The sequence below is a fragment of the Cataglyphis hispanica genome, chromosome 9, assembly GCF_021464435.1.
Source record: "Cataglyphis hispanica isolate Lineage 1 chromosome 9, ULB_Chis1_1.0, whole genome shotgun sequence".
Classification (NCBI taxonomy): domain Eukaryota; kingdom Metazoa; phylum Arthropoda; class Insecta; order Hymenoptera; family Formicidae; genus Cataglyphis; species Cataglyphis hispanica.
The window spans coordinates 4,982,470-4,996,015 of NC_065962.1; the positions used below are offsets into that span (position 1 = coordinate 4,982,470).

Below are 13,546 nucleotides of genomic sequence, written 5' to 3' on the forward strand. Positions count from 1 at the left end.
CCTTTCCTTCCTTTGAATCCTGATTTTCGAGTTCCAACTTTCTTTCCATAGCTCCTTTAACCGTACCTCTATCCTTTCCTCCTTCCGCACAAAACCACATCATCCGCGTAAAATCTTTCATCCCCTAAATTGACCCTCCCCATCTCCCTTCATTACCTCCTCCAACCGCATTGCCACACCAATGTCTGCGTGGCATCCTTGCCTTTACTCCCCTCCCCTGTCCAAAACCTTGTTCCCAACTTTTCTCCCTCCTCACTTGTTCCGTCTCCCTTTAAAACATCATCGCTCCTTCTGACCAGTCCTTTCCCTCACCCTCTCTCCTCATCATCGCATCATCTCTCCCCGATCTTTGAGTTAACGAATTTATAATAAGCATTTGTGCCTTTAGACCCGTCGATTTTACGAGGCGGAATAAAGAAACCATTGTCCTTTAACCCTTTGAACTCCCAGTCTGATTCTGGTACCAACTTCCACCTCCTCACTTGCCCATTTGTTAGCACTGATACACTTTGAGCGTCGAGGTCAATCGATACCCCCTATACTCTTTCCACTTCTCCTCCTCTTTAATATCACCGGCATCTGTCTTCTACTCCACCTCTATCCATCCTCCTTCCAAACCTCTATTGTATATTTTCTTCCATAGTCTATCTTCCTCCAGGTCTCCTCCATATTTATTCCTCCGCTTGATTCCATCCAGACCTATTTTTGTCTGACGCCTGATTGATCGGTGGTTTGACGAGGAAACGTCTTTATCGACTTTGTTCATTTATCGCATCTCATGAAGATCGACCGACGCCGATGACGCGACGACGCCTTTCGATGTTCACGATTCTCGAACTGAACGCGAAATGATTTCGATTTTTCCGACGCGCAAAAGCGAGCGATCCGGATGGAAAGAGTTTTTTCGGTGATCCGATCTTTGCGACGAGCGCGGAGATTTTGTCCGGACGACTTTGTATCCATCTTTATCACTTCTTTGCCGCATTCTTTATCCACTTTACGACGAGATTCTTTGAAAGTTTTGATTCTTTTTGTGAACGCATTTACTTTTTTGCCTCTTTTGATCTTGAGACCGTCTGAGATGATCCCGACGACCTTTGTTGACTGATATCCTTATCTCCGACATAATCGAACTGACCCCGCCTGACTTTGTCCATTCTCGTCTTTTAGAATTTGTCGGATGCCAACGATCTTGCATCTTACGAAGATTTTCGGAAACCTGACTTTTCCCCATCCTTTAACTTCGGATGACTTCTTCTTTCACGAAATTTCCGGATGGTTCCTCGACCATTTTTATTTTCTGCAGTTTGTCGACGACCAATCTTTATTCTTTCGGTTTATTGATCGCATTTTATTCCGCTTTATTTTGAGAACCTCGACTTTGAGCGACGCCGACTTCTAACCTTTGTTCTGATTATCCTTTCGAGTTTTTGTCGAGATTTGATTTCTGATAATTTTATTTTGAAACTGACCCGGAACGAGGAAGTGATTGATGATGATCTTCTTCGACGCCATCTGCCGGATTTGATCTCTTGCGATAAATTTAACGATTGATTCGACGCTGATCTCGGATCCGATTCTTCGACGATGCCGGATATCCGAGATTTGATCTGATGACGCCGGCAAAGTGAGCCGATCTGCAAAAGCGCCGATGAAACGATCTGACGCAAGCGCCTGATGATGGATTGAATCCTTCCGATTTGAGCGAGGATCGATGACGATGCCCGACTGATTGATCTGGATGAGCTGATCGACAGAAAGATGAACATTTCGCTGATCCATTCTCGCCGATTTTGACTGCCGATTTTGGATGACGTGATTTGTTCTGACATTTTTGACGATCTCGGATTAATCTGAGCGATTTTGCCTGACGCCGATGCTGATGCTTTTGGATCTGATATGCGTGCCGCCGACGCAAGCCGGATGCCGGACGGTCTCGAGAAAGCCTGAACTTTTTCTGACTTCTGCGTTTCGACGCCGGACGATGATTTGATTTCGATTCGCGAGATTTGATGATTGAGATCTTTGAGTGGATTTTCGATCCGCTGACCGATTTTCGCGCGCGATCGATCCGGGACTTTGATGATCTTGATTTTGCGCCTGACTGACGCGGATTTGTTAGATTCTCTGTCGTTCTGTTTCTCGATGTTTTCCTGAGTTTTATGGTTTAATCTGTTACTTGTCGACACTCTTTTATGATCTGTTCTCCAGGTTTCTCGATTTCTGAGCCTTTACTTTGCTTTCATTATTGCCGCCCAACCAAACACACCACCCTCTTCACCCATCCACGACGATGGTCGACGTCTGATGCGATACAGCAGCATTGGCGAGCGCTGGCGGTTAAGAAAGCACAGTTATAAGAGCATGGTATATATTTATATATGTCGAAACGCCCTGATTCTCCGGCCTCACCCACCAGCGGAAGGTATGGCGTTGTTTCGAAACGGCAGTCGACGCGAGACCGCTGCGCCGAGCGACAAAGATCAGCCGGTCGGCGAAGCTGGCGGGCACGAAAACGGCCTTACCGTCGGTTTTCCGAGTAATGAAATGAAGTTATCGAGGAGAAGAAAGCATGCTTCGCTATGGCAACCGAAAGAAATACACACATAATGCGCGCTCCGTTTTTTGTATGTGATCTTTTCATTATGTGTGTAATTCTTTTGATTGCCATAGCGAAGCACGCTCGCAAACCGCTCCTCCCATTGCTTCGCCGCGGACCGAGTATCAATTGACAGTGGGAAGCATTTTCGCGCCGCGAGCTTTTCGCGGCATTTCGTTGGCTGATCTTTTAAAATTAATATTTTCTTAAATATTGAGAAAATCACAAAATGGTACAGGACTTTTCTATTCAGAATAACACCCTTTACCTTCCCTTAAATGATAATCCGCGAATTATCGGACACCCTGTATATATGTATATACCATATTATATACCATATATATATAATATATATATATATATATATATATACATACATACACCATATATATATACACACACACACACACACACACACGCGCGCACGCACGCACATATATATATATATATATATATATATATATATATATATATATATATATATGGTGTATGTGATATATATATATATATATATATATATATATATATATATATACAATATACACTTGCATAATACATATTGTTGAGAATGATACAATATTTAGAATTTAAGTTATATACAGATAAATACTTGTAAATAGAATAATATTTCTTTATATAAATATTATGTATATATTTATAATGTTATATAATATAATATTATATTATCATACAGGGGAAAGTAAGGTAAAATTGAATACTTTTTTGGATTTGTTTTCCTGTAAAAAATCAGAGAATAAAAAAAAATTTGCTGACCGTTAATAGTCTTTAAACTTTAGTGGATCTTAAATTATGAGAAAATGAGGCTAATTGCAGAAAAAAATATTTATTTATTAAAGATAACAAGATTTTTTGGAGAAATCAAAATACCAGGTTTTGCCCTGCCGTTAAAATAAAACCGGATACCCATTTAAAAACATGTAAAACACTGTGTAAATTCAAAATCTAGATTAATTATAATTAAAACACAATATAAAGATGTATTCTATCCATAAAAATTATAAATGAAGATTGTCCTCTTGTTCTATATTGCTGCAGAACTTTCTTATTTAATTTTCTAACTTTAGAGATTTCAAAAGGCTTTTTTGAATAGCTTCTTTTCCTGAGTGGTAGTTTTCGTTTTCAATTGTTTTTGTAGGAAGACAAAGTCAGGATAACAATTTTTTCTCTTTTCATTACATGTTTAAGTACCTAATTTTGCCCTTACACGAAGAAAATAATAAACACGGCGATTATACATACCGCGGCATACAAAGTGCCGATCAAAACTAGTGCAATATACTTTCTAATACGTACAGAATGCAATGTTTATCCAAACAGATGCTCTATATAGAAAAGGATAATAACTCCAGTGTTGTCCCGATATCAATCTTTTTTGGCCCGAAAATTTTGAACTATTCTAAATAAAGAAATATCGTGTGCATGGTTTATTTCAAAATAATGATGGATCAATTGACAACTAAAAACACGACTTAATCAAAGATAGCACTTATCACGAAGGAACAGAAGTTGTAATGCGATTTGAAACTATTATTTATCATATTTTCATTATTATTACTTATTCTTCTTTTTATTTTATATAATATAAACTTATATTTCTATGATGATGATAATCAAGAATAATGTTAAAGATTCTTTGATAGAGGTTATGAATCACGAAACCAATCATAAACCGCTTTCCGCCATGATAGTTTAGAGTTATTAAGTTTCAAATCGAACTTGAGATCTGACTCGACTCAACCCAGAGTCGGGTAGAATCAACAAATCGAATACGCTATAAGTGCGGCGCGCAATGGGAATGCTGTGTGTACTTAGCGGTTTAGGCAGACACTTATGACTATCAGTGCGGTACTTAGACTAGTGATTTACGGTTGGTGATTTACGCCTAGTGACTTATGCTAATACGGCGCATAACTATTGACTTACGGCTACTTATAGCTAGTGATTGACGGCTAATGGCTTACAGGTATCGGCTTATAACTACGGCTTAAAGCCACGTGCGCGGGTCAGGTAGCTGGATTTTTGCAGTAAGACCGAGTGTCAGGTCGGCCTCAACGGCAATCGAAAAGATACCGGCGAAACCCGGTCGAGCCAAAAGAATCCTTGGTCCTTATAGATAACGGATAACCGGTGAAACTTGGTCGGACAAAAGAAGCCTTTCTCACGGGAAAGTGTTCAGGAGTATCGAAGTATACGATAGAATCTCGGGATGGGATCTGATATCGTAGGATGGGATCACAGCTTCGGCCAGACGCACTGTTGCCATTTTCGAGACGCTATCCGCTATCATAGCGTGTAGAGGGAATACATACACAAACGTGAACTGTGTACATATAATGCGCATCACATGTTCACAATTTACGTTTGTGTATTCTCTCTACACGCTATGATAGAGTGCAGCATCTCAAAAAGGCCAGACAATCTTATATATCCGGCCGTAGCCTCCACTGCTTTGTCGGTACAGCGGTGGGGGTCGGCGCGTGTGAGGCTTAGCGAGAGAGATAGCGCGTGGAGAAAATGAGTCAGCGGGATCGAGCAAGCGGGGTATAAAGAAACAAGTCATGCGTACAAACAAGCTATATATTTACATATATACAGTGGCGTCCGTAACGGTCCTATCGTTACAAAGTATCTGGTTTGACCCGACGGTTTTACTCTACTTTCTCTTATATGTATATTTGAATTGTTATTTATTATTTAAAAATTTTATGTAATATTATTGCACATATACAGAATATATTTTATAATATTAAAAAAAAAATTTTATTAATTGAAAATATTGCATTAGCAGCAACAAATTCAACAATTTATATATAAAATAATTTTATAATATAAAATTATAATTTAGTTTCTCTAAATAATTTATTTTTTCTTGATTATATTTAACTTTATAGTATTATCTGAAATCTTATCTGAAGGATGAAGGGAAGAAGGGCGAAGGAAAAGGAGAAGAGAAAGAGAAAGAGGAAGTTGACAATATATCAATTTTTTATAGTAGTACAGTTAGTAATAATTTATTAATTCAAACTTTTCTACAAAATTAATAAACTCTATTATTATGCATGTGTATAACATTAATTTATGTGTTCTATTTGTGATATTTATCACGAAATATATTTCATATATTTAAAAATTTGATTAATATAAATAATACGAAAGACGCGTTTTTACACTACAAAGATAGAGATTAACAAAGTAGCTGTTGCGAACCCGGAAATCCACTGCAACAATAGAAATAAATATGAAAGTTGTTGGAGAGACTTCATTTGACGCGTAGAAGATAGGAGATTTACTTTTTTTAAAAATCATTTTAAGCATCGTTTTGATACAATGCTACATTTTTACACAGCCAAGTAGCTTTAAATCGACCACATGATGAAACAGATGGAAAGGGAGTTTGATAGAAAATTCTGCATAGAGTCACGGTTGTAAGAGTAAAACTATTACCATGTGCCATTCTTGAACGACACTGTCCACTTATATTATATTATTTTAACTTTATCTACTCATTATATATTATTGAAATACGTGAGCTATTAGGAAATCAATTTCCGATAAATTTGCAAAATAAAAGAAAAAATCGGAAGAATATTCATTATACAACTTACATATACATATTATGTAATATTATAAAAAGTATAAATAATCAATTATTATCAATATTTTTCAAATATAATCAATTTGAAAAAAAAACCATTATTTTCACAATCGATATGAATGTCGATACTTTCTTTTAATATTGCCCATTTCTAGGAAGAACATTTTATTATATATAAAAGTTATGTACAAATATACGTATACACTATTTTCGACATAATTGCCATCCGGGCTGAGGCATTTGTAACGCGGTACAAGCTTTCGTGCTCTCAGTACGCTGCCGCCAAACTGGATTTTCAGTCGACTCTTAGCACTGTACATCAGCCCTTCTATTCCTCAGTTCTTAGCCATACTTTCATGCGTGTGAACAGATAAAAGTGCAAAAGTCTTTTAGTACAAGATCCGAGCTGTAGGGTAGGTGATCAAGTTCTCATTATTTATTGTTTCAAGTTCTGAAGATTTTTTTTATCAATCTATAGTTCAAATCTTACACCGAGTGAGTTTCATTTATTCACACTCATAAAAATGTGATTAGGAATGCAACAATTCAAAGACGACAAAAAACTAATAAATAATGCTAGGAATTGGCTAAAATTCCAGTTTGGCAGCACTGTACTTCGATAAAGGTATATGAAAGCTTGTGTCGCGGTACAACAAGTGCCTCCATTGCATTCGGATAGTACTTATATCGAAATAATGTATATGTAACTTGTATGTAATAAAAATGTTCTTCCTTTCTTTTCTTGTTTAATTTTACAAACTTATCAAAGGTCGATTTTCGAATAGTTCTTGTAGTATACAGTAATTTAAATAATATAAATTTCTTAATATTGTTTATGATAAATGTTTATCATATTTTCATATGTTTACAGAATCTTGGCAACTAATTATCAAGAGCATCAACGTACCAGATATTATAAAAGTTAGCAATGATTACATTATTCTCGATTGCGATTATGATCTCGAGAATACATCGAGCAAGGGTCTCGTCGTCAAATGGTTTTTTAATACTAACCAAGTAGTTTACCAATGGATCTACGGCAGACATCCATTAGCAGATGAACCAGCTGCGAAATATATCGATTTAACATACAAAGCTAGCGATGATCCATATACCGAGTACCGAGCAATGAAATTGAATAAACCAGGCATTGACCTTACTGGCGAGTACACATGTGTTATATCTACATTTGAGGATGAGCGAACGGCGAATGCATCGATGGTAGTGTACTGTAAGTATAACTTTATTTTTAAATATATAATAGTTATATCTCTCTAATAATATATAATTTCTTTTTTATCGTAATCATCTGTATATGACAATCATCTACAGGGTGTCCCATAATTCGCGGATCACCCGTTGTGTACATATAAAGGATGTCAAAGTGAATAAGAAAGTCCTTTAAAATTTTACGATTTTTCTAATAATTAATGAGAAATTAATTAAAAAAGATAGGCCAATCCGCGTCTTGTACAAGTGCGCAACGAGAAGAGACATCCTACTGTAACGCGATATTAGGCGCGCGGTGAGAAGAGTGTTCTACACGCTCGTACGTAGCCTTCATAGAGCGTCTCTCCCACCACTTCACCGCGCGTTTAGTATCACATTACAGTAGGACATCTCTTTTCGTTGCGCGCTTGTGCAAGACGCGGATTGGCCTATCTTTTTTTAATTAATTTCTCATTAATTGTCGTGAAAATCGCAAAACAGTAGAGAACTTTTCTATGCAGTTTAACATGCTTTATATGCACCAGAGAGGTGATCCGCAAATTAGGAACACCTTGTATATGACAAATTTAAATAAAACAATATCTAAAAAATAAATTTTCGATTTTTTTTTCACAAAATGTAAATATATATGGTTATTATATGATATTTATTAATATCTTTGTAACGACGACAACATGCATCGTTTCCCGATCATTATCTGTGAAATCGCCCTATTCAACCATTGAAAGGAAATGGCGCAAGGTGCCATTTTAATCTACATGAAAAGCTGCCGACATACACTTCGCTCAAAAGTTTAAATTATAGCTTATATTTTTATATATAATTATATTTTTCTGATAGATACAATTTTATTAAAAATATAAATTTTTATTTATAAATATATATTATTTGAATAAAGTTTAAAATTAAAATAACAATAAAAAGATACATATATTTACAAAATATTAATATTTGATGCTAAAATATAAAACAAATTAAATATTCCTTTAAAAAAAAATAAGTTTAAATTTAACACGGCTTTACATTAAGAATCAGACGTGGAGTTTTACTCACCAATGTCTATTTAGGGGAATAAATAGAGATTTATTAAAATCTTGAATTGAGATTCAGTTATACTTAGTAAGATATAATAGGACCAAAATAAATTTGTGCTCTGTGTACAGTAATTAGCTATTGATAAAAATTTTTTTTCTGAAATCAACGCACTAAATCTTTTGTGTCTAGTTTTTAATAAACTTGCTAAAAGATGATGCCCAAATTGCTCTATGGAACTACCTAAAAATAACCTATTGTAATCGATAAAGCGTAACAAGACCCAACATTGCAATGCTAAACCTTTGTCACCATCACGAGATACATTTTCTAAAAAAAACTATTTTACAGCTATAATATTGCTTACATATATGCATCATAAATTTTTCGTTTTTCAGCTCTTAAAGAACACAACACGATCGATCTTATGATTATATTAATGACTATTTATGAATTTTTGTATTTAGTTAGTTCAGAATATTTAACCCAAAGTTCTGACTTTGAGTATGAAAAATCTGTTAAAATCATTGCAGCGATTTTCGCATATAATGGTGTATAGATTAGTATTCAATATTCAACAAATGAAAAACACTTCACCAAAACGTTAGCATCATCAGTTATAGCAAGTGAAATATATTCTTGAATGTTATTATCTACGACTGTTTTTCTTCAAAAACTATTCATGATGTAGTCATTCCAAGATCATTCCAAATCTATTTCAATTTTTAAAAAAACGCAATTAAAATCATTAAGACTAAAATCATTAAAAGTATAAATCATAAATTAAAATTAAAAAGGCAATGAAAGCCAACGCAGTCGTCAACGCGCAACACAAAGAATTTATTATATTATAAAAATCATAGATTCAAAAACGTACGTTTCGGTCCCTTTCTTTGTGTCATTTACTAACAGACTTTGGTACTTATATGAGATCTTCTCTGTTTTCTATTATAGCAGACATTGTATTGCAGGATATAGAGGAGAAAGCCTTATCTACCTTGATGTTCGTTCCATCTTTTTGTGTCAAATATGTGGATGACTATGTCGGTCCATTCGTCTCTCTTACAATAAATCTTAGGAGTTTCCAATTTTTTCCAAGAATTTAGTTTACCAGGAGATTGCTGAGAATAATAGACTCAATTTTTTAGAAGTCTCAATTTTACTTCAGAATAATCGTCTAAGTTTCGACTGGTACCATAAAACAACCTTATCGGATAGACATCTCAATTTTTTTTCTCAACATCTGCTATGTGAAAAGAGAGGTACAATCATAAGTTTAATAGACAGGACGTTTTTGTTGTCCGCGATTCCATAAAAAAAAACGTTAATCTCATCATCAAAATTCTGGTCGTTTTGCTATTCGTTGGAATTTATTTTTAAGGTGCATGATCATTTTAGATTTCTGACGAGTAACTTTAAGATCAATAAATCTGATACATTGATTATAACGAAAAATAAGAATTTTCATATTTCGTCATTTTCCATATCAAACGTTTTCAAGAGTATCATTAAAGATGTCAATGTCAAATTATCGTTTTGCGGCTTAAATAAATTATCTCGGAACATTACAGTACATAAAGATAGACTTTCTAATATATCGGTTAATAATGTTGCTAACAAAATTAATTGTATCTGTTGTGATCCCTCATATGTTGGACAGACGAGTAGAAAGTTGCAGACGAGAACTAAAAAACATCAGAATCATAGACCCTTCTCTAATCGGTCTATTATCATCGACCACAGATTAGAGTTTGAAATAACTTTGATTGGAACTGCAAAGAAATTTTAAACAAGGAATCTTTCCTCAATAAACGCTTGATTTCAGAAATGCTATATATAAAAAGACAGAAAAACAACCTGAACCTACAAAGTGATACAGAGTGTTTGCATCATACATATGTGACAGCATTGGAAAAACTTCCTGCTATCTACTTTTAACCTTAATGTCAGTTTATTTTAATATTTATTTTTATATTTATAATTATTTACTGCTTCAATGGTGCTAGCGGAATGATGGTGTCGACAGTGAAAGGGCTCCTTCTGTAATATAAAAACTCTATTAATAATTATATTTTTAGTAATATTATATAATTTAATAAACTTACGTAAATTGCTCTTCCAATTATACTTTATTATTTGCCTGCGTTACAACTAGGATTGAATTCTGTTACATAGAAATTATGAATTCGCCATTTCTTAAATAAAGAAAGGTCGTATGAATTAAAAAAACCATGTGAAAAGAGAAAATGATGATCATCCGTATGAGGTTTTTTCAAAATGATTTCACGTGTATCGCCTGCACAATCGAACTGGAGTACTTCTCTAAAGTGCTAGAACACAATCTATCCTTAAGAAATGCTTGCGTAGTGATTTTCTTGTCTCTTGTCGCGCAATTCGAGCTCTCCGCGATTGCACGTCCCCGATCAATAATCGTGAATTTATTTACATGTGAATAAATCTCGATGGATATACTGGACCTTGTCTTTTCAACCAGTCGACACACTTATCGCAATCGAACTTCCATTTAATGTAACACTGTTTATCAAAATCTGTTTTTTTCAGATTATCAATCATCTCCATACGCTGTTCCAATTTTGCAATATATTCTTCCTGATCTGCAAATATAACTATTTATGACACACACAGAATTTTAAAATGCACGTTCAAGTTTGCTTTTGAATTCTTCAGCCCACAGATCTTTATAAACTGCGACGTATCAGTATCGATGTTCAGCAGCTTTGCGCTCTGCTCGCCCGTTCATAAGCGATTCAAATATCATTGTTTTTTCTATATAGAATTGCGACAAATCAGCGCCGATGTCTGGCTGCTATAATTTATAAATATTATAAACAAAATAGACATCGCGGTAATAGAAGACTCTCGAACGTTAGAAACTTAAAACCGCGTGGATGCGAATGATAACAGACGGATTAGATATTCGAAGGCCTGCATAGTAGACTAGAGATAAGAATTTTAAACAAAAGATAAGGAGAAGAACATATCGATACACAGATGATTCGTAGCCGAATGAAATATACAGGGTGTCCGATAATTCGCGGATTACCCTTTAAGAGAAGGTAGAGGGTGTTATTCTGAATAGAAAAGTCCTGTACCATTTTGTGATTTTCTCAATATTTAAGAAAATATTAATTTTAAAAGATTAGCCAACGAAGTGCCGCGAAAAGCTCGCGGCGCGAAGATGCCTCCCACTGTCAATTGATACTTGGTCCGCGGCGAAGCAATGGGTGGAGCAGTTTGCGAGCATGCTTCGCTATGGCAACCGAAAAAAATACACACATAATGCGCGCTCCGTTTTATGTATGTGATCTTTTCATTATGTGTGTAATTTTTCTCTGTAATTCCCTCTACCTTCCCTTAGAGGGTAATCCGCGAATTATCGGACACCCTGTATAATGAAGAACAAAGAGTGTCAAAACCGCAAGATACAATTTGAAAGCTTGCAGTCAGTATATCGAGTGAAAAAGATACAACGAGTATTTTGTAATTTTTCGTCACATGGAACATCCCGAGCAAACTGAGCGCAACCTGTTGGAGCTGTCGCATAAATTCGCTACTTTAAGCGAATATTTCGCGTGCGCGCAGCGATGTGAAGAATTTGTCAAACAGCTCGAAGAAAGTAATCGTATCAAGCATCCGCGACTCTCGATCGGAGTTCGACAATCTTTAGTGGCCAGAATCACGCGATTCGAGGGTGCGAAGATTCGATTAGAGAGACAGTTTATACTTACTGGTGATGATTACAATAGTAATAATAACGAGGAAAAACACGTTTGGCGGGAAATCGATATTTGAAAATCACGTTTTGACCGATGCAGTGATTAACACAAACTATATCGAGCCGCGTCAATTTTTCGAAGATGCCAAAGACATTGTGCACAAACATGTGTAAAACATGATGGAAAAACATTTTAATGTGGAAGTTAATACCGCATAAAAGTATTCTCTCATCGCATTTTGCTTATCGCATGCCATATCATAAAACACGAAGATCTAGTTTGGACTAGTCTCGCTCGGCGAAATGACGTCACTGTTATTGGAGAATGAAAAATAACCGATTTCGTCGATCGATATCAACAAATTTTCCAGATATCGATATTTTAGCTGTTAAAGCGATTTCGAGTACACATATACGTTCTCGAAACGTACATCGTGTAGACTTTCTATCTTCTATCTTTCTTATCAACACATTGGTTTTATCGCAATTCGAAACAAATGATACCACGTATAGTAATCGGTAGCATAGTATCATGCTTGCGCATATCCGCATTGTCCCCCATCAACCAAAATTGTCGTCGCAATTTGTCACTCTGATTATCGCCAACGTTTGTTGCACAAATTTCATTTTCACACTGCCGACGCAGAGAGCTGCTGGATCGAACGCCTATTTATAGGAGTGTGGAAATTGCTCAGTAGCGAAAATGTTCGTCCTGCTATCGAGATCTTCCGATATTTGCGATTTGAGCGCTGAATAGTTATAATTTGTGCTGAAAGTCGTTTTGCTGTGAATATGTGACAATTACGTTCACTACCTGTGGGACAAGCTTCCGGAACATAAGACGGAGGTTCAATAATATTGTCGCTGTTATATTGTTGCTGAATATTACGATCAATCGTGGCAGCGAACGCACATCGACGGCCCAGCAGCAGCAGTTGATAAAAGATTGCAGCGAATATTAACAAAAATAGGTTCCTTTCGAGTTACTTATTCCTGGTTATCAGTTTTGCGGCCCGGGCACTCATTTGGAAAAACGATTGGCAAGAGGCGATTAGGATATAAATCTATTGGACACGGCGTATCGCGAGCACGACATTGTGTATTCTCGGAGCACCGATCTCACCGAGAGAAAGGATACTCGCTGAGAGAGCGCGAAAATGCATAGTCGCGAAAGATTTGACTTTGGATGAGAGAACCGCCGCCACAGTTGTCTCGGCAGCGATGAAAGCCAAGATAAAGATCGGGGATATGGGTATGAAGACGAAGACAAAGATGAAGATGAAGAAAAAGACGGCGAAGAAATGGATACTTTCAACAGCGAAACGAGACGGTG

The 13,546-nt window shown here is 35.9% G+C and overlaps 1 protein-coding gene across 1 annotated transcript in view; it reads left to right on the forward strand.

The window, feature by feature from the left end:
- LOC126852015 (uncharacterized) overlaps positions 1 to 13,546 on the forward strand; it is a 577,582-nt gene that overhangs the window by 447,444 nt on the left and 116,592 nt on the right. Inside the window, exon 2 of the mRNA XM_050596475.1 lies at positions 7,087 to 7,446. Coding sequence (XP_050452432.1) covers positions 7,087 to 7,446 — 360 coding nt within the window. The remainder of the gene's footprint in view (positions 1 to 7,086; positions 7,447 to 13,546) is intronic.